The sequence below is a fragment of the Nicotiana tomentosiformis genome, chromosome 7 (assembly GCF_000390325.3).
Source record: "Nicotiana tomentosiformis chromosome 7, ASM39032v3, whole genome shotgun sequence".
In the NCBI taxonomy this organism is placed as follows: Eukaryota; Viridiplantae; Streptophyta; class Magnoliopsida; order Solanales; family Solanaceae; genus Nicotiana; species Nicotiana tomentosiformis.
Genome location: NC_090818.1, coordinates 26,289,979 through 26,313,245, shown reverse-complemented (window position 1 = coordinate 26,313,245; position 23,267 = coordinate 26,289,979). Strand labels below are relative to the sequence as shown.

Below are 23,267 nucleotides of genomic sequence, written 5' to 3'. Positions count from 1 at the left end.
AAGAGAGGAGAGAGAGAGTTGAAAGTTGTAGAGAGAGAAAGGAAGAAAACTCCGAAAGCACAAAGGCACAAACCCATTTATGAATCAAAGCGTTGGATTTCAAAGCATCTGACAATACTAACCCTCAAAGTCATCCCATATATTTATACCACAAGAATTTTATACCAAGAAATTCCCTTTTTCTTTTCTCTTTTTCATTTTCTTTTTGTCTAATCTCTTTTACATCAGTCACACAGAGAATGACAGAGTCAAATATATACTATATTCATTTCTTATTTGCATGTGAGTGTAACAATTTTCAAGAAAAAAAAAGTTTTTTGATGGGTGGGTGTTTGTGTGTTCATCATTCTTCTTTAATTTCATTTGTTTCTTTCTATCTACTCATACTAGTTTGTATTAGCACTACTAGTACTAGTACAACTGCTGTTGGCAATAATAATAATATCAATTCAAGAGAGGCGAGTTATTTATTATCGATATTCCTCAAATCTCACCACACATCTCAATCACAGTCTTTTTTACTTTTTGGGGGCAAGAGAGAGAGAATAGATAATGCGTTCAGTTGTGAGTAATAAACTTTGTGGGTGTGTTTAATTTTCTGTCTTTTCGTCAATACCAAAAGCAACACCCCCAAATTCCTCTTTTCTCTTTCTATCTATCTGCTCTAACCCTAATTTAGAGAGAGGAGTTAAAAAGATGAGATTTTGATGTGCCCCAAATGGTGGCTGCTGCTATTTTTTAGTTTCTTTTTTGATCATTTGAAGTGTAATTTATTTGGAAATAAGTTAAAAATTTGATCTTTGTTGTTGGAATGGAGCCTGATAGTAGTGCTGCTGCTGCTGCTGCTGCTGCTGCTGCTACCGCTGGTGGAGGCAGTGGAAGTTCTGATGTTGAGAAAAAGAAGCTTCCAGAAGGGGAGCCTAAGGTCAAGCGCAAAATGAAAACTGCTTCTCAGTTGGAGATTCTTGAGAACACTTATGCTGGTCTGTTATCTTTCTCTTTTCACTATTTCCTTTTTATTAATCTTCCCTATTTTGGGTTTTAATTGTTTATTGGTTTGGTATTAATGCTGTTTTCTTGTTGCATTTGGAGTTTTAGGCTGTTTATTTGATGGACTTGAGTTTTATTTTTTTTAATTGTGTAGTTGAAACTTATCCTTCAGAAGCATTGAGAGCTGAGTTATCAGTAAAACTAGGGCTCTCTGATAGGCAACTGCAGATGTGGTTCTGTCATAGGAGGCTCAAGGACAGGAAAGCGAGTACGCCGGTGAAGCGGCAGAAGAAGGAAGCTTCACCTGTAGCAATGGCTGATGAAATGGCAGTGAGTGGTGAAATTGGGAAGGAACATGCTTCTGGTTCTGGTTCAAGAGTAAGTCCGCTTGGTCTCGTGGACTTGCAGCTGCAACAACAGCACCATCAGCAGCGAGTTGCTCATCGACCCGGAACTGCAGTTCCTAGGTTTAGAACTGAAATGCCGGCTTTGAAGAGATATTATGAGCCACCTCAGGCCATATCCGAGCTTCGGGCAATCGCATTTGTGGAGGCACAGTTGGGGCAGCCGTTAAGGGAAGACGGGCCTATCCTCGGAATGGAGTTTGATCCCTTACCACCCGGTGCATTTGGTGCACCAATCGGTATATTTACTTCCCATGCTTAGTCATTGTCTTTCTCTTATAAGAACTGTAGCCTTGCAATGTATGTGAAGTTTGATGACTATTGAGTATGCCTATCAAAAGTGTTTAGTGATATCTATATCTTATTCTTCAACTGTGATAGTTAGCAATACTCGTATGTGTTAATTTACTTCCATCTGCTTTGCTATGTTTCTGGCATTGGACCTCTACTCCTCAAATTCGTACCATGTTGCCTATCAAGGTGCTTTTTGATGTTTCTGATCCTGTTCTGTCGACTGAAGACAGTCAGGCGGTGCCCAGGTTTTCCTATTTACTTGCACCTCCTTTGATATGTTGATGGCATAGGGCTTCTACTCGGCAATACTAACCATAAACAAAATTTTGCAGAAAATTAACAAGTGTGTGCTATTCCTAGCCGTGCAATGTTTTGGTGTAATTACTTTGAATTTATAGGAAGTGATACAAGTGGTGGCAACCTACTTTTTTTGACTGAGTCACTTTTAGGAAGCTTGGAAAGTGAGAAGTGAGCGAGTACAAATTTATCTGAGTAGAAGTGTCATCTTTAAATTTCAATGAAGATATCTCTAATATACTAATTGGAATAAAAGGGTCACTCTAATATGGATGTACGCTAATAAGCTGAGAGCCTGAGACTCCAGATGCTGAGATTTCTGCGCCATTGTGTTTAAATTGAGTGCTACAGTTTTACATATTGGCCCATCTCCAAGTAATTCCTCTTTGCTGATACAAGTAATTAGACTTTGTTCTCTGTTTTATTTTAACCTTAATGTAACTCAAATGGTTTGTTAACAATGAGCAAACATTTATACTTCTGAACATGCATATTAACTTATCAGTTTTTCTTCGGCTAAAGTAGTGCTATTAAAAGGGGAGCGTAACTTGGGACCTCAAATTTAGAAGGAACCTTCATGACTGGGAGATAGCAGGGTTTCAAAGTCTGCTTGAAATGCTCTATAAACAGATCTTCCCAGTATGGAGCTAGGATTCTTGGAGATGGGTGTTAGGGAGCAGTAGATGATTCTCAGTAAAGAGTTTCTACTTTAAGCTGATAGCTTGAGAGAAATCGAGTTTCTCTCTTCTATCAGTTTGGATCCCTGGACCACCAAGAAAATCGTCTATGGTGGGAGACTTTAAGATGATTGTGATACTATGGACCAAGCTGGGTACTGTGAAGGTTGCACTTTTTAGCTGGGCCTTTATAGGATGGGGAAGAGAAGATGCTGGGCTTGGGATATTGCTCCGCTAGCACTTATGTGGACAGTATGGATAGAGAAAATAGTGGTCAATGAAGTGGGAGGAGACATGTCTCAAGTTCAAAACCTAACGTAGGCAAGAATGATTTCTTCCCATCTTCCCGAGCCTTGAGCTTTGGTGTGCAAAGTTATCCGGTACCTATGATAGTGTGAGGTAGCGGGTATCTGGTGGAATAGGCGAGGTGCGCAAGTTGGTCGAGACACTACCGTCATAAAAAAAATAAGAGCTTCTTTTTAGCTTGATTTTGCACATTTGAGGATCCTGGTTTAATTATCTTTTTGGTGCACCCATGAGGTTCCGATTTGCTCAGAAGATTAGGTGTCTTTGGTAGAGAATCGTATAATTTTCTTATACTCTACGTTTTTTATATACATCTTGTATCAGGAGTTCTCCAATTATTAATAAATTTATGTTTTACTTGATCAAAGAAAATATTTTCTAAAGGTCTTCAACGTACAACAAGCGTGATTAGTAGGAGGTTTTTGCATCTTGGCATGTGACTATTAGATCTGTTAATCTTATTGCAAGTGTAGTCATGTTAAGTAACGTCGCGTTTCCAAAGAAAATTTCCCAGTTTCATTTATGTTAAGCCACTAAGAGGCATGTTGGCATGTGACTATTAGATCTGTTAATCTTATTGCAAGTGTAGTCATGTTAAGTAACGTCGCGTTTCCAAAGAAAATTTCCCAGTTTCATTTATGTTAAGCCACTAAGAGGCATGATGTGAAGGCCAAATGTTGTATTCCTTGCAGTATAGAGCAGCATCTTGTCTCTCCGAAGTGTTCCTAAATAATTATGAAACTTCATAAATCGTTTCGAGCGAAACAATGGGAATAAATTTTTATAAAATATTTATATTACAAATCACTTACTTGCTGAGATATGGAAACAAAAAAGAACCAGGCAATGCTACTTCTCCCCTTTCCATGCCACCTTCTTACGACCGAGTAATTCAATTAGAAACTTCAAAAGAAGAAATTAGAGCTTTATTATCATCAACAGTGAGTCCAAAGCTAGGCTTGGGTCTTGTTGGCGGGCTCTAGACAAGCCATTACAAAGCTCCCTCACCCAGGTCAGGCGACTCCAAAAAACCAAATGTGAACCATCCGCTAGGAAAATGGTAAATTAGACAACCTTGCTGCTGGAACTATGCCCCGGTTGATTACTTAAAGCACGATGAAAGTTAATTTTTAATCTATTTGGAAAAATCATGTATAGTTAATTTCAAAGACTTTCCGGTTCTTGATCCTTAGTAACATATCCATTTACCTTTTATCTAAAATATTGCGAGCTGTTTTAACTTTTGGTTAGTGTTATCAAAGGCGCGCTTAAAACGCACTTAAGCCCTGAAGCAAGGCTCAAAACGTGTTGAGCGCTTAGTCTCACTTAATGGACACTTCAGTGCTGTCATCAAGCCTCTAAGGCATACTTTTCCTTGCCAGTTAGCGTAATCCTGAAGAGGCTACACTAAACAATTGATATTTCACTTTATCATAAATTTTCTTCAATTCCTTTGTCCATATATTTGGTATTCATGCTTATATATATATTAGTCTTGGACTACACATACATATTTGTAGTTTTCTCCATTAGCGCCTTTCTTCATTAAAGCTCACGCTTTATTTGCGCTTTGCGCTTAAAGTCCCAACAGACCTTAGAGTTTTTTTGCGCTTTTCGCCTTTGATAATACTGCTTTTGGTGGTGAGAAGTGCTAATGGCAAACTAGTCTTGAGAAAAGACACCTTGTGCACATGAATCAGCAGGAACAATTAGGAGTCATTTGATTACAAGGATAAGGAAAGTAATCCTGGGATCAAATGGGGGATTATTTTGTCCCAGGTTTGGTTGAATTGTTGATTCTGGAATTAGTGTTCCCAAGATTTTTTATACTATAATTGTGGCATTATTTTTATACGACACTCTAATGGGATAACAATCCTATACTAATCGTGGCATAGAACAACAAAATGACACATTTGCCCTTCTTCACAGCAATTTTCCCATAGTATTTTCAACAAGCTAAGGTTAAATTGGAGTTAAAAGTTTATCCAAGTTTATCTAGTTTAACTAAACACATTGTTTTATATTATACCCTTATAGCCTATTTTTAGTCCAATAAACCCAATATCTACAAATAAAAATATATCCACTACATAATCCTGCCATTGTTTAATTCCAGCATAACTTGTTCACAAACCAAACGGCCCCTTCGTGTTTTATAAGTTGGATTTATTTGAGGATTAGCAGGAATATACTTTTTTTTTCTTTTGAAAAATTTACTGTTGATCTACCTGTAAAACTGCCTGATTTTCATATTACTTTTTCCCCCCCCCCCCCGCCCAAAAAAAAAAAAAGAGAGATGCTGACTGCTTTTCATTGCCTAGCCTTAAGGGAATTAGTTGCAGCCTCAATTGGATGAACACTGACAAACTTAAAAGGATACGTGATTTCCTTTTGAGGGGTGAAATTGTATTGCCATGTACGGTATATCAAAATTTGTCGATATATCTGTCTCACCAGTCTCTCATGTCTATTGCATTTCTGCAAGTTGATATGCTCCTGCTAGTTCAGAAAGTGTAAAGAATGAGATAGTCAATTTTCCTGGGTCTTCATTTCTGTTAGTTATTTTGCTCAGTTGTATATGCTTACATATGTAGCCCCTAATGTTATGAAGGCATGTTCGGGGTTGATGAATGCTTTCTTTTTTGCATGAAACAGTGGCAGCTATGCAGCACAAGCCAGTTGGGAGACCTTTTGAAGCCCAAATCTATGAGAGACCAGATGTTAATTCAATCAAGGTCAGCAATTTTTTTCATGAAACAATTAATAAGTCTGATTAGAGGCGTGATAAATGTAACATTTGTATGTAGAATGAAGACATACAAAGTATTGTTTGGTGCTTGTATCGGCTAAAAAGCATGGAAGATGATTAGAATAACTTTTTAGTAGAAATCTTCGCAGAGGTTCCTATTAGCTTTAGATAATTGGCGGTGTTTATTGAGAACTATATCTTCCTTTAGGTTCTACTTTTATATACCACTTGCACTACATTAATAAATTATTATAATATATAAGAAATTGTTTTTGTAGTGGATGCTGATACCTTTTATCTACTATTGATTGAAAAATAAATTAGAGTGTAGGTTGGTCTTAGGTGAAAGATCTCAACAGTACCCCAGGATGTGGATGGTTCTTTTAGCCTCTATAATGTTGTTGTAGTTTTATTATTTTAACTTTTTTCTTTTTGCAAATCTGATCAAACTTCTAGACCTGCTTGATTTGTTGAATAGCAATATTGCCAAGCAGCACAAATACAGACATGAGAGTTGTGTCAGACATTAGCCATCTCTCTGATTGTGAACACACGGTTATGTAGTGTTTCCTTTTACTCTTTTTTGCATTTCTTTTCTTGTCTTAATCCTTTCATTGCTTTTGTGTCTTTTATTAAAAGGGTTGGAAACAGTCACAAACTGATGAAGGAAAGAAGAGCATATCATTGTTAAGGGCTTGTCAAGGCACATAAAATGCTTGCAATTATATTTTTTTTCTAAAATAACTAAACTTTGGAGCTAGATAAATGAAAAAGGAAAAGATGTTTTTATATGTTTGTGAGGTATAGCATTTTCTGATTTAGATCAGGACTCTTCATGACATGTAGATTTAGGATTAACTCCTACAGTACTGAGGAGAATTAACAATTCAGAAATTTCATGCCAGGGTACTACAAGGACTTTGCACGAATACCAGTTTCTTCCAGAGCAACCATCAATTAGAAGCGATGCCTATGAACAATCTGTACCATCTCATTATCACAGTTCAATTGAAGTTCAGAGCACCAGAACCATGTTATCAACTAGGAGGTCATTTATGCATGGGAGTGAGCAAGTGGCCTCTGGATACAGTATTCCTGGTCAGATCCCGACTTTAAATCTTCTGCCTGAAGGAAAGCAGGGTCACATATCTCCAGCTTCTGCAGAGGCTGATGCTGTTCCACGAAGATCTCTTGTGAACATAGGAGTGGAGGCTAATTATGGTGGCCAGCCAATGACGTCATTGGAGAGTCCGTTTATGCCGAGAGTCATCCATGATGAGGAACGGTTGGAGAGAAAGCGAAAGGTTTCAACAGATACCTACTCTTTTAAGATAATATTCTTTTAAAATTTGTATAGAAGTGTGTATAAAAACATATTTTACCTTATCAATCTGTTAGTTAGTCTGGACCAATCCATGGATTTTCTTGAGTTGTTAGGAAGGAAAGAGTTGCAGCTTTTCTGTTTGGTCTTTGTAGGAGTTCCATTTCCTTTTGTACCAGCTTGGTACCATTCCAATAAAATTTTACCTTATAAAAAACATTTTGTACTTTACATATGAAAATTTTGTTATCATCTTTTAAAAATTTCAATAGAAAGGTAGACAGAATTCCTTGCATGAGGCTTTGCTGTAACAAGGATGAATTCTCCTGCTTCTTGAACATACTTTATCACTCGAGCAGTTTCTGTGGTAAGAGAGCTGTTTCTCGGGCCTGTTTTTAGGTTTTGGCCTCATAGTTCACATATATCTTGCAGAGCGAAGAGGCGAGAATTGCAAGGGAAGTGGAGGCCCATGAAAAAAGGATACGGAAAGAGCTTGAGAAGCAAGACATGTTGCGGAGAAAGGTCTCTCTCTCTCTCCTATTCATCACAAAATGTTGTATGGTCGAGAGCAGCGATGGAAGTGTTATTTACTTGAAATCTTATTTATTCTTTTGATAAAAATTCATGATCGCTACACCAATATTGTGCTAACTCCACAAACTATCTAGGTTCATTATATAGGCATCCCATAAGACTAGCCAACTATCTATACCAGTAGGTATGCTTTGTTTAAACCAGAAATACAAATGAAACAAAAGAGAATTTATGACCTTGACCACGGATTTTCAATTCTTTAGAATATATCTCCTACTTCTCTCTCTCCATAATAACCAAAAAAGCACATGTTTTGCATAGCTTCTTTTCCCTAGCTCCCTGATTACTTAAACTCCAACCTACCATTTGAGTCCGCGACAGTTCTAGGTAGTAGACAATGAATGTTAAAAATTGAGATCAAGGCCTAAATCTCTGCGACAGGATCATAATGTAGTAGAAGGTGGTCTAAATACTCGAAATCTTATTTATTGTTTATCCTCAGAGAGAAGAGCAAATGAGGAAAGATATGGAGAGACAGGACAGGGAAAGGCGGAAAGAGGAAGAAAGATTGCTCCGCGAAAAGCTGCGGGAAGAAGAGAGATACCAGCGTGAGCAAAGGCGTGAAATGGAACGAAGAGAGAAGTTTTTGCTGAAAGAGTCTATAAAAGTAAGTAATTTTGCAATTTCTTTATCAGAGATATGTCACTTCTATAGCTTTAGGCAGGAGACGGAGTTCATTTTCCTCCCTTACCTCCTGTAGGCAGAGAAAATGAGGCTTAAAGAAGAAATGCGCCGAGAGAAAGAGGTTGCAAGGCTTAAAGCGGCTAATGTAAGGGCTACTGCCCGAAGAATTGCGAAAGAATCAACGGAATTAATTGATGATGAGCGCCTGGAATTGATGGAGCTAGCAGCCTCAAAGAAGGGTTTGCCCTCAATTTTGTCACTAGACAGTGAAAATCTACAAAACCTTGAAGCATTTAGAGGTAGTTCCCAGATCATATACTTAACATGCAGTAAAAGTTTGTTCTTGTATATTGATCAGAAATTTACTTGCTAGACTTGAATAATAAGCTTGGTAAACAACCTCTTGCAGCAATGCAAGGTAAGGCAGCATACAATAAATCCAATGTGGTTCAGCCTTTCCCCGGACTGTGTGCGTAGCGGGAGCTTAGTGCACTGGGTTGCCTTTTATGTGCTCTGCTATTTCATGAAAAGAATGCTTTTGGCTTTACTACTGAATACTACTTTCACCATCCCATTATACTTGTGACACTATTTGATTAGGTGCATAGTTTGAGATGTTACTTTGACTTGTCTAATATATAAGGAGGGAAAGAATATTATGTTTAGTAGTTAGTTGGATATAGAAAACATCAAATTCGAAGTTAAAAGTAATTGAATTTCAATTCTTTAACTTGAAAAAAGGAATTCGTAAACTTGTGAAAGTGTTGTTAATATTAGCGTCCGGAATAGTGCATCCTGGCATGTCCAACATAGAAGAGTCAAGAAGTACTGTGCTTTTCTTCTCCTCATTTAGAAAAGTGAATCTTTAATTTCCATGTTATATATGATTTGTTTTTTTTGTTTGTGATAGTGCTTTCATGCTTTTCCCTGTGGATTACAGCATGTTTGTGTCTAATGATGTCTTTCTATAGAAACAGATCTCTCTCTCTCTTCTTTAATTTTGTATTTCTTTTTTATTGTATGGTTAGCGGGAGTAGATGGTCTTTGAGCATTAGTATCATGCTCTTATCAGATACTGATGATTGACATGCTCAATGACATATTATGTACTGAATGGCCTGTTTGCATTCAAATGAGCACTCTTTAGTCGAAACCTATGAGCCAAGGGAACAACACAGTTCCTTTTTCTTTTTCCATTATTTCATGTTTTGAAGGAATATTTGAGAAGTAGAAATGACCAATATGTTACTCCTAACTTTTGATCCAAAATTAATTTATGCTTCAGATATGCTCATTGAATTTCCACCAAAGAGTGTCAGCTTGAGAAAGCCATTTGGAGTTGAGCCATGGATATGCTCTGAGGAGGACGTGGGCAATCTTTTAATGGTGAGACCATTTGCTACCTTGTTTAAAACACACAGTTCATTTTATGTATTTAATTTTGAGGAGGTGGAGCTCTTGTTTGGTCGGTTCTGGTGTTGTCTATTTGTATAAAAGACATAATATTCTACGATTCAACTTTTATTTAAACATTTTGTAAGATCCTCCTTCAACAGGTTTACTTTCCACGAGCATGGAAGGTCCTTGCCTTATTTTAATTTACTAGATTTTTGAGGTTGGGGTTTTCCTAAAATGATACCCCTCTCTGGTAGTGGCAAACTCCGCAATCTCGGTCGACTCAAAACCATTCAGGAACAAGAAAATACCATTGGTTTTGGATTAAATGTCGATGATAGAATACATCAATAGCCCCAAAGGGGGTGGCGCAGTGGTCGAAGAGACGGAGTAATAATATTGAGAATCAAGGTTCGGATACCAGCAGTGTTGACCTGGTGAATTTTTCCCATTTGTCTATACCATCATTGGCGGAGTTATCTGGTATGTGTGTTGATGGGAGGTAGTTGGTACCTAGTGAATTGTCGATGTGAAAGTTGGCTGCAACACCACCTTTACAGAAAAGGAAAAGAAGGTCATTGTGTACTATGGTCTCTTCGGATTTTGGTTCAAGCTTTTCAATTGTTATTTTACCAAGATCTCCAACTAATTCATAAGTCCGTCCTAAAATGTCAACATTGTAAAGGCTGATAACATATTGGAAGGCCGGGGGTACTAACATAGCTTACTATGAATGTATTGGCTCCCATAGGTAACCCTTGTGTTTCATGGTCATCACTGTTGCTACTCATTGCATCCTGCCTATCAACAGTAAAATCTTTGTATTTGGACTGGAGTGAATGAAAACCATGTAACTCCTACAGGGTTATTTCTTAACCAGATTTCATGATGAACTGAGCCCTCTAAGCATCTGGATTGCTTGGAGTTACGAATAGGGACACTTTCTAAGAATTTTTTTTTATAATTATTTTGTAAGGATTTCTTTTGCCCTTCCTCACCAGGTTTGGAGATTCTTAATTACTTTTTCTGATGTTCTTCGTCTCTGGCCATTCACTCTGGATGAGTTTGTACAAGCATTTCACGATTTTGTAAGTTCCTCATTTCTTTTTTTGGATTTACAATTTTGAATTTTTCCAGGGTAATTGCATATATAAAACGTTAGGACACACTACTTTCAGGATCCAAGGCTGCTTGCAGAGATACATATTGCTCTTCTCAAATTGATAATAAAAGATATTGAAGATGTTGCGAGAACACCTGCCAGTGCAGTAGGAGCAAACCCAAACAGTGGAGTGAATCCTGGAGGCGGGCATCCTGAGATTGTTGAAGGGGTAGATTTTTATATGTTATTGGTCTTTCCTGCTAGTCTGGTTAGCAATGTGATGTGGTTTTTTCCCCACTCATTATGAAATGTTCTAGTGATGTACTTTGTAACAGGCATATGCATGGGGTTTTGACATAAGAAGTTGGCAGCGCCACTTGAATGCCCTGACGTGGCCTGAAATACTGCGGCAATTTGCACTGTCTGCTGGTTTTGGGCCAAAGCTAAAAAAACAAAGTGTTGAACCAGCATATCCACGTGATGAAAATGAGGTATGATCTTCCTTTCCTTTTCCTTTTGTTCTCCTCCATAAGAAATTGGCTTGTCAAGTTAAGCTTAATTAAATGCCAGTCGATTGCAGTACTGGCTTGCAAAAAGCTCGCACTGGTAGCTAGGTTAAAAGGTTGTTGATAGGCTTGTTTCAGTAAACTTTTTGCATATTCAATGTGGAAGGACACGTGTTTGCTTGGTCTTAAAGGGGGGAAGACGAACTTGAGCATTTTCCCATTTAACTGCTTGCTTTTGTTTGTACAATTCCTTGAAAATTTAATTCGTAATGTTATTCCCTTTAAGCAATCTAGCAAACTGATGTGTTGATTTTGAATGTATCTTTTGGGGTTATTTATCCCAAAAAAATAAAAAGGCAGCTCAGTGCACTAAGCTCCTGCTATTCGCGGCGGTCCATAGAAGGGTGGACAACATTGGGTCTTATGTATGCAACCTTACCTTGCATTTCTGCGAGAGTCTGTTTTCGCGGCTTGAACCCAAAAAAAATATATATATGTTTTGGGCTAATTTAGTGTTTTGCAAGACATTTTTCCTATTTATCTTCTACTATGATCATGGAAGAAAAGCGTTTAATACACTAGTATACTAGGTACACTTTTTCTCTTTAAGAACGGTGGTGTTTGGGCTAGCTTGTGCGCACCTCGACTATTCCACCAGGTACCTGCTACCTCCCGCCAATACAGGTACGGGTAACTATGCCTATCAAGGCTTAGGCAGATGGGAGTATATTAGGTACTTCAGATGCCTAGTTTGTTTTGTCTCTAAAGATTAAGACTAGATTGAATCTAACTTATTAGCTCATAAGTAATGTGGTACCATTCCTTTTTTAATTAATGTGGGTTCTTTTATCATGTCACCTCCAATTTGGTTGCAACTACAGGGTAATGATGGAGCAGATATCATTTCCAATTTACGGAGTGGAGTTGCAGCTGAGAAAGCAGTTGCCAAATTGCAAGAGAGGGGTTTTTCTAATCCGCGGAGATCTAGGCATCGATTGACACCTGGAACAGTCAAATTTGCAGCATTTCATATTCTTTCCCTTGAGGGAAGTAAGGGTCTTAATATCCTCGAAGTTGCTGAAAAGATTCAGGTATTTTTGGTGATTCTTATTATCTGGAAGCTGTTGAAAGATTTAGATAATCTGTTGATCATGTGATGCTGTTTCCTGCTGCTCTTTTAGCTGACTATATATTTCTTTTTTTGGTTGAAGAAATCTGGTCTTCGGGATCTGAAAACCAGCAAGACACCTGAAGCATCTATTTCTGCTGCATTATCGAGAGATACAAAGCTTTTCGAGAGAACAGCACCTTCAACATATTGTTTACGTGATCCTTACAGGAAAGATCCTGCTGATGCTGATGCCATTCTTTCTGCTGCTAGGGAAAAAATTCGAGTGTTTAAAAATGAGTGTGTGAATGGAGAAGAAGCAGAGGATGTTGAGAAAGAGGTTGAAAGGGATGATGAATCTGAAAGTGATGCTGCTGATGATCCTGAGGTTGATGATTTAGTCTCCGAGTTAAAATTCGCGGAGACTCCTCAATCCCATAAAACCGACAGAACTGACGGAATGAATTCTACTGAAGATGTATCAGAAATTTTACGTTTTGACTTGACACAAACACCAGGAGATGTTAGTCTGCAGATTTCAACCGGAATAATGCATTCAGAAAGTTTCGGAGAGTTAAAACCCATAGGAACTTCTGGTTGTCAATCAGCCGCAATTGATGCTGATTCAAGTAATCTCAATCAAGAAGATGCAGTGATTGATGAAAGCAACGCTGGTCAGAAATGGGTTCAAGGGCTTACAGAAGGGGAGTATTCTGATTTAACCGTTGAAGAGCGCCTTGATGCCCTTGTTGCCTTGATTGGTGTTGCAAATGAGGGGAATTCTATTCGCCTTGTATTAGAGGTTTGTTGATAATGGTGTGTTGGATGTTTTCCTTGTCAATTATCCTATCAGTGAACTTAGTGTGAAATCTTTTCAGGAGCGACTAGAAGCTGCATCTGCATTGAAGAAGCAGATTTGGGCTGAGGCGCAGCTCGATAAACGTCGTTTCAAAGAAGAGTTTTTACTGAAGGTCCAATATCCATCTGTTTGCAACAACGCTGAACAGTTCTGCTCAGTTACTTCCAGGGAAGCCAGGAAAAGTCCTCTTCTTGCTGTTGATGGCCACAGTGAGGTAGCAGCCATACGTTCACTTCAGCAGGAAGCCATGCATAAATTGCCAGATGAATCCAATAATTCTAGTAATGTTGCTGTAGAAAAGGCTTGCCCAATGCAAGAGATTTATGGAGGCCAGGATAACTCACAGTTCCAGCATTTTGCATATGTTGCTGAAAAGTCGCGTTCCCAGCTGAAAGCTTATATCGGCCATAGGGCGGACGAGACATTTGTTTATCGGTCTCTGCCCCTTGGTCAAGATCGCAGACGTAACCGGTACTGGCAGTTTATCACGTCACCCTCTCGAAATGATCCAGGCTCTGGCAGGATTTTTGTTGAGCTACGTGATGGTAGATGGAGACTAATTGATTCTGAAAAGGTAGTAAAATATTACCTTCTGTATCAGCAGCATTTGTGGGCGCATTGGTTACCGTTATTTATTTTGGGGGGCTAATTTTATCTCAATACCTCATCTAGATTTATGTGGAATTGTTGATTATCAATGGACATATTGCTTTTTTCCCTGTTTATATGGTAAAATAATCCCAAAAGCCTCTGTCCAGGAGCCAACAGTAGCATTTTCACACATCGCTCTCCTGGTGGTTTGGACCACCATCCTTATGTTTGTGGAGGGTCCTTACCACTATGCCATTCCTCTCTTTTTTTGATAAGGTAAATTGTATTAATCAAAAGGGAGAAAAAACTCCCGCATACAAGAAGTATACCAAAAAGTAGAGAATTTACATCAGAACATGATTCTCTACAAAAGACGCCCAATCTTCTACACAAGTAGGGGCTATATGTGTGCACCAAAAAGCGATTAAAGATAAAAGACTATTCTTAAGATGTGAAAACGGAGACTCAATCCCCTCAAAAACTCTCCTATTTCTCTCTCCCCAGACTATCCACATGAGAGCTAACAGGGCGAACTTCCACGCCTTTTGCTTGCTTCTTCTATGGAAACCGGCCCAACTATATAGCATTTCCTTTACAGTGTTTGGCATCTCCCATTGAATACCAAAAAGATTCAAGATTTCCCTCCACAAACCCCAGGACACAGGGCAATGCAGCAGCAGAAGATGATCAACTTCTTCCCCTGAGCCTTTACACATGAAAGACCAACTAACAAGTGTAATTCCTCTCTTTCGCAGATTTTCAGCTGTTAAGATCACTCCCCTCGCTGCTAGCCATGCAAAAAAACACACCTTTGTGGGCGCCTTAGGAATCCAGATCGATGAGTATGGAAAATTGTCCTCCTCTCTTGCCAACATACTCTGGTAAAATGACTTTACGGAGAACAAACCATCGCTACACAACCCCCATTTCCAAGAATCGCAAGATGGATGGGGCCTGTCTTGTCCGTATAGCAGTGCCAACAAATTTTGGAGCTCCGAAATCTCCCAATCTTGCATGTTCCTTCTAAAAGAGAGGTCCCATACTACCCCCTTCATGCTCCTTGCGAATCTGTTGGACCATCAATTCTTTCTGGTTTGAAACTCTGAAGACGTGGGGGAAAGAGACCCTCAAAGTATCCTCTCCACACCATCTGTGATTCCAAAAGTTGATTCTCCTTCCATCTCTCACCCTGTAAGTGATGTTGCCATAGAAAGCTTCCCAGTTCTTCATGATGTTCCTCCACATGCCACACCCGAACGGTGCTGTGATTGCCTTGGTCCTCCAACCCCCTCCCGTGGAATCGTACTTTTCTACTATGACCTTCCTCCATAGAGCATGCTCTTCTACCCCGAATCTCCATAGCCACTTCCCCGACAAAGCTTTGTTGAATACCCGAAGATCTTTTATTCCAAGTCCACCCCACTTCTTTGGGGAAGTGGCTGTCTGCCAATTCACTAGATGAAACTTTCTAGTTCCATCCGCCGCATCCCAAAGAAAATTCCTTTAAAGCCGCTCCAGTTTTTCTGTGATATCACAGGAGCTTGCAACAGGGACAAGTAATAGGTAGGGATACTCGACAAAGTGCTTTTGATAAACACTTCCTTACCGCCTTTTGACAAGTACCGTTTCTGCTAGCCTGCTAATCTTTTTTCAACCCTTTCAATGACTGGATTCCAAACCGTAGTATCCTTATGCAAAGCGCCCAATGGTAGACCCAGGTAAGTAGTGGGAGGAGAGCCCAACTTGCATCCGAGAACATGAGACAAAGCATCAATGTTAGCAACCTCACCCACCGGGAAAATCTCACACTTGCCGAGGTTGATTTTGAGTCCTGATACTATCTGAAACCACTGCAGTACCTGCTTCAGGCAGGTCAGCTGATCCATATCGGCATCGCAGAAAACCAATGTGTCATCCGCAAAAAGCAAATGAGAGCCTCTTCGGGCACTGAGCACCCCGATCGGAGCTGAGAATCCTCTAAAGTAGCCTCCACCTGCCGCACGATCCATCATTTTACTCAGAGCATCCATCACTAAAATGAATAGCATGGGGGATAGAGGGTCACCTTGCCTGAGACCCCTGGAGCTGCCAAAGAAACCACACGGGCTACCTTTAACCAGGACAGAGAATCTGACTGAGGAAATGCAGAACTTGATCCATCCCCTCCATCTTTCCCCAAACCCCATCCGCTTCATAATGAAGTCCAGGAACTCCCAATTGACATGGTCGAAAGCCTTCTCAAGGTCCAACTTGCACAGTAAGCCGGGTTCTCTATTTTTCCTTCTGGAGTCTACAAGTTCATTTGCCACCAGAGCAGCATCCAGGATCTGCATACCTTCCACAAACGCATTCTGGGAGGACGAAACAGATACGTTAAGAACCTTCTTGAGTCTGTTGGAGAGCACTTTAGAAATAATCTTGTAAATGCTCCCCACGAGACTGATAGGCCTTTAGTCTCTGATACAAAGATCCGCCTTCTTTCTTAAGCACAATAGTAATAAAAGAAGCATTGATACTTCTCTCGAAAGCACCATTCACGTGGAAGTATTCAATGGCTTCCATCAACTCCCCTTTAATGGTGTCCCAACAGAGCTGGAAGAAGGTCAAGGAGAAACCATCAGGCCCGGGGGCCTTATCATCAGCACAACTCGAAACAGCATCGTGCACCTCCTCCTCCTCGAAAGATCTTTCTAGCCACTCACTGTCTCCCTCCCCTATGTGGTTGAACTCTATTCCCCCCAAAAGTAGGCCTCCAACTAACTTCCTCTTTGTATAAGTTCTCATAAAATCCCACTATCGCCCCTTTTACCTCCTTCTCTCCCTCAATCCTCACCCCATCCACAACTAAGGACTCTATGAAGTTTCTCCTTCGATTTGCAACCCCAACCCTGTGGAAAAACTTGGCATTCGAATCCCCCTCCTTTAGCCAGAGCACCCTTGATTTTTGCCGCCAACTAGTCTTCTGAGCTATTGCTAACTCGACTGTTTCCCTCTTAACCTCCCCCAATCTCGCTCTCTCAGATTCATCTAGCTCCCTCGCCCCTTCCCCTCTCTCTAATCCCCCCAATTCATGCGTAAGCTCCCTCATTTTGACCTCTACCCTCCTGAAGACCTCCTTATTCCACCTAATAATATCTCCCTTGAGCAATTTGAGTTTCTTCGACAGACGGAACGAAGGTGACCCTGATACCCCGTAGCTTGTCCACCATTCTTTCAAATCACCAAATCCTGGCACTTTCAACCACATGTTCTTGAATCGGAAGGGAGCACGCACCCCCTCCCTCTGCATCCATCTAGCAAGATAGGCAAATGATCCGAAGTCAGCCTAGGTAAGGGAATCTGCAGCACATTCGGCACCAGCTCATCCCATGAGGGCGATATCAAAAATCTATCAAGTCTAGACCTTGAGTCGAAATCCTCCGCCCTGGCCCAAGTAAACCTTTCCCCTGACAAAGGAAGATCAATGAGAAAGTGATCATTGATGAAATCAGAAAACTCCTCTATGGCGCTCGAAATCAGATTACACCATAATCTCTCCTCCGGGAATCTAATAGTGTTAAAGTCTCCCCCTAGAACCCATGGAATGTCCCATTCCCCCATAATATTGGCCAGTTCTTCCGAGAAAGACACGTTGGACCCTTCCTCTACCGGTCCGTACACTCCCCCAAATCCCCACTCCACCCCACTCACTCTATCTTTGACGAGAGCTGCTAAAGAAAAAGCTCCCTTCCTAATCTTCTTTACCTCCAAGCTTATATCATCCCACATAAGTAGAATGCTCCCGACACTTCCCGCTGTTGGGACCCAGTCATATTTCACCCAACTACCTCCCCAGATGCTTCTCACGATCGCATCTGACAAGACTTCCATTTTGGTCTCCTAAAAACAAACTAGGTTGGCACCCCACTCCCTAACTCCCACTTTGATGATGACCCTTTTGTTTGGGTCATTCATCCCCTCACATTCTACGAAAGAATCTTAACTTCCATAAGTAACAATAGCCTCCATTTCCCCACCCCCCTATCCGAGGTCCCTTTCTCCCTGTCACACACCCGGCCCCTTCTCTGATACACCACTACATTCCCTAAATTATTTTGCTTAACACCTTTACCCAATTCCCTCCCTGCACCTTCGTAAAAAGATTGTTTCTCAATCTCCCTCAACAGTTCTAGCACCCTATCTTCCTTCCCTTCAAAAGAAACACCTAAGAACTTCCCAAAGTTTAATAGTTTTTCCTCCATCGAGAAGGACATATCCCCTTCTCCAATCCGTGACGAAATTGGACATGCGTATTCTGTAAGTAACTTTTCCTTGCCCCTACCGGAGGAATGCAAGACCATAGCATTGCTAGCAATAGGAACTTTAGGTGCCTGGTGGATCTCGTCGTTTTCTTGAGAGGCACCCACCTCTGAAATTGATGCCTCTCTGGCAGGGTATCGTGATGGAGCCCTTGCCAGCATATTAACTGGTATTACTGGCCCGCCACTGGTATTACTGGCAAGCGTAGCAATCTCCCCAGAAGGGGAGGGAGCTTGTATTGTAACCTCAGCACAGCTAAGCACAGGGGGAGATGAGGGGGCGATGGAGCTAGGTCCATTAGAGGCGGGGGGGCCGCGGAATAACACCACCACCTTCAACCGGTGTTGCCCCTGGAGCAGTGGCCGAAGAGGGGCGCAAGTCACTAGTGCTTGGTGAAGAAATACCACTGTGTGAGGCACTAATGACTGAAGAAGAAGGAGTGACTGCTCCCACATGCTTAGGAGCCTTATCAGACGCAGCTTGATATAATCTGGCCCCCTTAGGATCAATTCTAATAGAATTGAGAAAAGTTGCTGGGCCCATGTGTGTAGGCCCAGTCCTATACTTGATGAAATCTTGCCCGGCCCTATGATAGTTAAAAGAGGACCGACCCATTCTACCTTTCCAGCCCGCATCACTAACCCATTCACGTCTTTTCCTCCTGTTAAAATTTTGTCTTCTCTCAAATTCAAACCTCCCGCCTTTTCTCAATCTAACGTCTGATTCCGGCTCAGTCCACTGATCCGGTGAGCCCTCCCCTCCCCTCAGAGACTGATTACCTCTCCCCTCCCTCCTATTTGACCTTCCCTTTTCTTCCGCCACTATGACAGGCATAAAGATAGGGCGAAATTCAGGGCTCAACCAAACCCTATAACTCAAGTAGCCATCTTCCACCACAGTGGAGACAGGGATTCTGCCCCCTTTCCTCACCACAATCCTCACTCGCGAGAATCTGTAAGCTGCAATTTACATCAATAAAACCCCCACAAATTTTCCCAATCTTTTTGAATAGGTCAAGACACCAAAGATGCACCGGGAGATCCACCATGTTGACCACCAATGATTCGCCGGTGAAACGAGGGTCGAGACACCCATCGTGCTCCACCCATCTGTCTAGCTTTAAGTTCTCATCGAACCACCTGTTTCTTTGACAAGAATTTCTGAAGCTTGAGACTTGTCAACAAAACGAAAGGGATAATGAGTGTCCCCCAGTTGCGATATTTTCAGCCCGTCCTTGACGTTCCATGCCTCTGCTGCCCAGATCCTAACAGCCTCTGGAGAACCAACCCATTTGGAGAAAGACCCAATGAGACTAGATTCCAAGAAACCCTTGCGCCTGAGAGTGTGCTCCTCAGACATCGAGAAGTGCGGCTCCTGCCCTACGTCGAGCTTTCGATGGCATCTTCCCCCAAGTTCTAGGGCTGGCCAAGAGACAGCTTTGATAAAAGACATGTTTTTCAGTTTTCTAGATTCTAAAGAGAAGAAAGAGCTTCTCTCTGTAGAATCCATCATATTCTAAATACGGTTGTCCCAAAAAAGAGGAAGTTAGATCTGGCCGGAAAAAGCCTCAATAGTTAGAATATCAGTAATCACAGTGGGTGAAAACAATATATACGAAGGGAGGAAGGTTTTCTGGTACTGAACAAAGGAAACAATCGCTGAAATCTGGGGTTTAATGGCGGGAAAAAGAAAAAGTCGTCAGATTTTGGTGAAACTAAAACGGGAAGGCTCGGAAAAGCCTCGAGAAGAGACCGCCTGAAGAAAAAAATTTGAAAAGTCGCCGGAAAAAGCCACATGCGCCGGCGCGTGGCTGAGATCTCGCTGGAAAAACAGGCGAGTTGGCCGCGCGTGAGGGCGCGTGAGAACTCGGTTGCCGGAGAACTTCACTGGGGTTTGGACGCGGGAAGCTTGGCTCTTGATGGGGGTGGTGGAGTCTTAGGAAGAAGAAGAGAGAGAAGAGTCTCGGCCATGAAGAGAGGATATATGTTCCGTCATTCCCTATTCCTCACAACTGTTGATTGCAAGGTCTCTCACTCAGACCCCCATTCCTCCCTTGTCTTTCACAGTAGGATTTTTTGGATTATGTTTCCCTTTTCTAAATTTGTTAGGTTATATTTCTTAAGCTAATGAATTAACATTTTGGTCTCCATCTTCATTTGTTTGTGCTCTCAAACATACTATAGGCTCATGATCAAGGCTCTTAAATATTCATTTATGAAAATCTATTTCTTCTACGTGTAGGATTTCAATGCTTTAATGGCTTCTTTGGATGTACGTGGAATTAGAGAATCACATTTGCATTCAATGCTTCAAAATATTGAAGCAACTTTCAAGGAAACTTCTAGGAGGTATGTGTACACTGAAGCTAAAGTTTCAAATCTCGTCAAAGCGGATACTTCTGAAACAGTACCTAGCAATGATTGTTGTTCAAAAACCGGTAGCCCTAAAAGCACAATCTGCATCTCAAACTGCGAAACACCAGAACCTTCAACTTCCTTTCTTATTGGGATTGGGAGGAACAAAATGGAGAACTCTGATGCCTTGAGTAGATATGCAGATCTAGAGAAGTGGATGTGGGAAGAATGTGTTAATACCCAGTTTTTATGTGCAAGGAAGTATGGAAAGATGAGATGTGAAACGTTGATCAGTATTTGTAATAATTGCCATGACACGTACTTCTTGGAAGATAACCACTGTCATTGTTGTCATACGACATTCAGTCTAGCAAAGACTTCATGTTTTATGGAGCATGTAGCTCAATGCAAAGACAAATTGGAGGATCTATTTCGGCCTCTTATCTCAGACTCAGCACCTCCTCTTCGAATTAGATTGCAAAGAGCACAGTTAGCTTCAATGGAGGTAACATACTCTTTTCTACTATCAGATCTGGTTGCGCTCTCCCATATTGACTTCTGAACAAACATATTACTTGTGACTTCATCAGTATGCGCTTTTGATTTAACGGAAGGTGATATTTGCTTTATAGGCCTGCATTCCTCCTGAAGCTCTTGAGCCTGTTTGGTCAGAGGTATATCGAAGATCCTGGGGTTTGAAGTTGCATATTGCTTCAGCAGCTGGTGACCTACTTCAGGTCCTCTGTTTGTCGATAATCTGTTTTTGACACATTGGACTTGCTGATCATTCTTATCAACTTACCAAAATATACAGAGATCTCTTCATAAAAAAAGAGAGAATATTTACGGAGAGACATAATAATTACCGAGACTCACTGCTTAAGCATCAATAATGAAAAGCACACCCTATGTGACCTTATTGTTGTCTTTTCCTTTCTATCATTGGGTTCTTCTAGCACATTTACCGTAGAAGTTCTCTAAATCTGAATGCAATGTTGTTAACCACCTTTTCCTGTTTGTATCTCTTAGATTCTGACGTTGTTGGAAGATTCTATCAAAAGGGAGTATTTAATGTCAGATTATGAAACTACAACTGAGTTGTTGGGTGCTGTTAGCAACTCCAATCTAGACAGGATGGCGGTGTTACCTTGGGTTCCTCACACGACATCTGCTGTTGCACTAAGGCTTATGGAACTTGATTCCTCCCTCTGTTATACGCAGCAACAGAAAGCTGATTCTCTAAAAGACAAAGAATCTGCAAATTTCACTGTAAGCATCTCTTTCTGATGTACTGACGTAAAAGATAGCTGCTTATCAGATTTCAGGGATGTTTGCGCTTAAAATGCATGTGTAATTTTATTATAAAGATTTCATTTCTCTTGCACGCCTCCAGAATACAGCTGATGAAACATTCCCCTCATTTGAATTACATGATAATGTTTTAAATTACACCAAATGTATCCTAATGATGGTCTATGCTTTACTGGTTTTGGCTTCCAAATTTCTTTTAAAAGGTTTAGCTCTGTGGAGGACGTTAGCATCTGATTCTGCTTTTTAAAGGACCCACTTTGTTTTGGCACTAAATAATAATTTTGGACTCTTAGCTTGCATGCTTCAAATCAATGAGCTAGCGGTTCCTTTCCTGCTTTAGAGCGTGTTGCATCTCTAAATTTTTCAAGCTTCTGCTGGTTGGCTTCATTTACACGTTTGAATCTTTCCCTATATGCCTCAGACGCTTAAAACAAATTATGCTGATATGAAGAGAGTTGCGGGGATTATATCTGCTGAAGCTCCTCTTGAATATGAAAATCTAGAACCAGATTTCTCAGTTAAGGTAGGAGGCAGACATGGTAATTCAGGACAGGGTCGTAATCATGTAAGAGGAGCTCATAGTCGTGTCCATGGAGGCAGATTTCAGAGGAAAATCAGTGCATCCAAATCTGAATCTGCTCAGAGAACTTCTACAAAGAACAGTGGCAGATTTGACCACCTCCCAGCCTGGAAAAGTCGAGACCGTGGAAAAGCACGACGTAAAAGAGGTCGTCGCTCTGTTCGTAATAGGCAAAAGCCAGTCAAGAATGTCGAAAATGCTGCTGTAGAGAAAGTGCCCATCCCCAGTCAGCAAAATTGGAAAGAAGATGAAGAAACAGCAGCAGATCAATTTGAGGCACCTGATAATGACAGCGATCCTGGAACATCAGGAACTGAAGATGATAATGGTCAAGCAACCGGTGATGATTATGAAAATTTAATGGCTGATGACTATGGTACTGAACCTGCCGATGGAGATGATGTTGATGATTACGAGGATGACCATGATGAAGAGGATGAGGAAGATGGATTGGCCGATGAAAATGTCCAAAGATACTTTGATGCCGAGTCTGAGGAAGAAGGGAATAGATTGATGGATGGAGAACTTGTTGAAAACCCAAATAAAGATTCAGAATCATCATCTGAGTATAGTGATTGAGAACAGTTCATGAACACTGCAGTAGTCACTAGAAGTTAAACCCAGAGGGCATTTTGGTTTCATTTCTCCTAATGAGCGCGAAAGAGAGGAAGGTCCATGGATAATTCAATGCAGTTCTTCGATCAGCGCTGTTGTTGGGAGCTACAGAATACGCCCGTCAAGAATCCATAATGTTGTTGTGGAAGCATCATTAGTTCTATTCCAACTGTTAATAGTCAGTATGTAACTTGAAAATAGTACAGTAGTTGGAGTTCCTCTTACCCTAACATATGTATCACATCACGTGTAATCTAATGTGGCAATATATTTGGCGTTCTTTGGCCA

At 40.8% G+C, this 23,267-nt stretch overlaps 1 protein-coding gene across 2 annotated transcripts; it reads left to right on the top strand.

Annotated features, from left to right (window-relative positions):
• On the top strand, window positions 1-23,267 carry LOC104121051 (homeobox-DDT domain protein RLT2). 2 transcript variants are annotated; one of them, XM_009632944.4, is made up of 18 exons: window positions 2-983; window positions 1,145-1,633; window positions 5,627-5,706; window positions 6,626-7,024; window positions 7,474-7,563; window positions 8,078-8,242; window positions 8,336-8,558; window positions 9,545-9,645; window positions 10,656-10,742; window positions 10,833-10,985; window positions 11,092-11,247; window positions 12,144-12,353; window positions 12,474-13,172; window positions 13,249-13,803; window positions 20,361-20,978; window positions 21,106-21,210; window positions 21,503-21,742; window positions 22,206-23,267. In XM_009632944.4, the coding sequence occupies exons 1-18, from the start codon at window positions 812-814 to the stop codon at window positions 22,941-22,943; spliced, it is 5,280 nt and encodes a 1,759-aa protein (XP_009631239.1). In that variant the 5' UTR covers window positions 2-811; the 3' UTR covers window positions 22,944-23,267. The 2 variants fall into 2 exon arrangements, with proteins under 2 accessions (XP_070037506.1, XP_009631239.1); XM_070181405.1 differs by lacking the exons at window positions 20,361-20,978; window positions 21,106-21,210 and having other exon boundaries at window positions 1-983.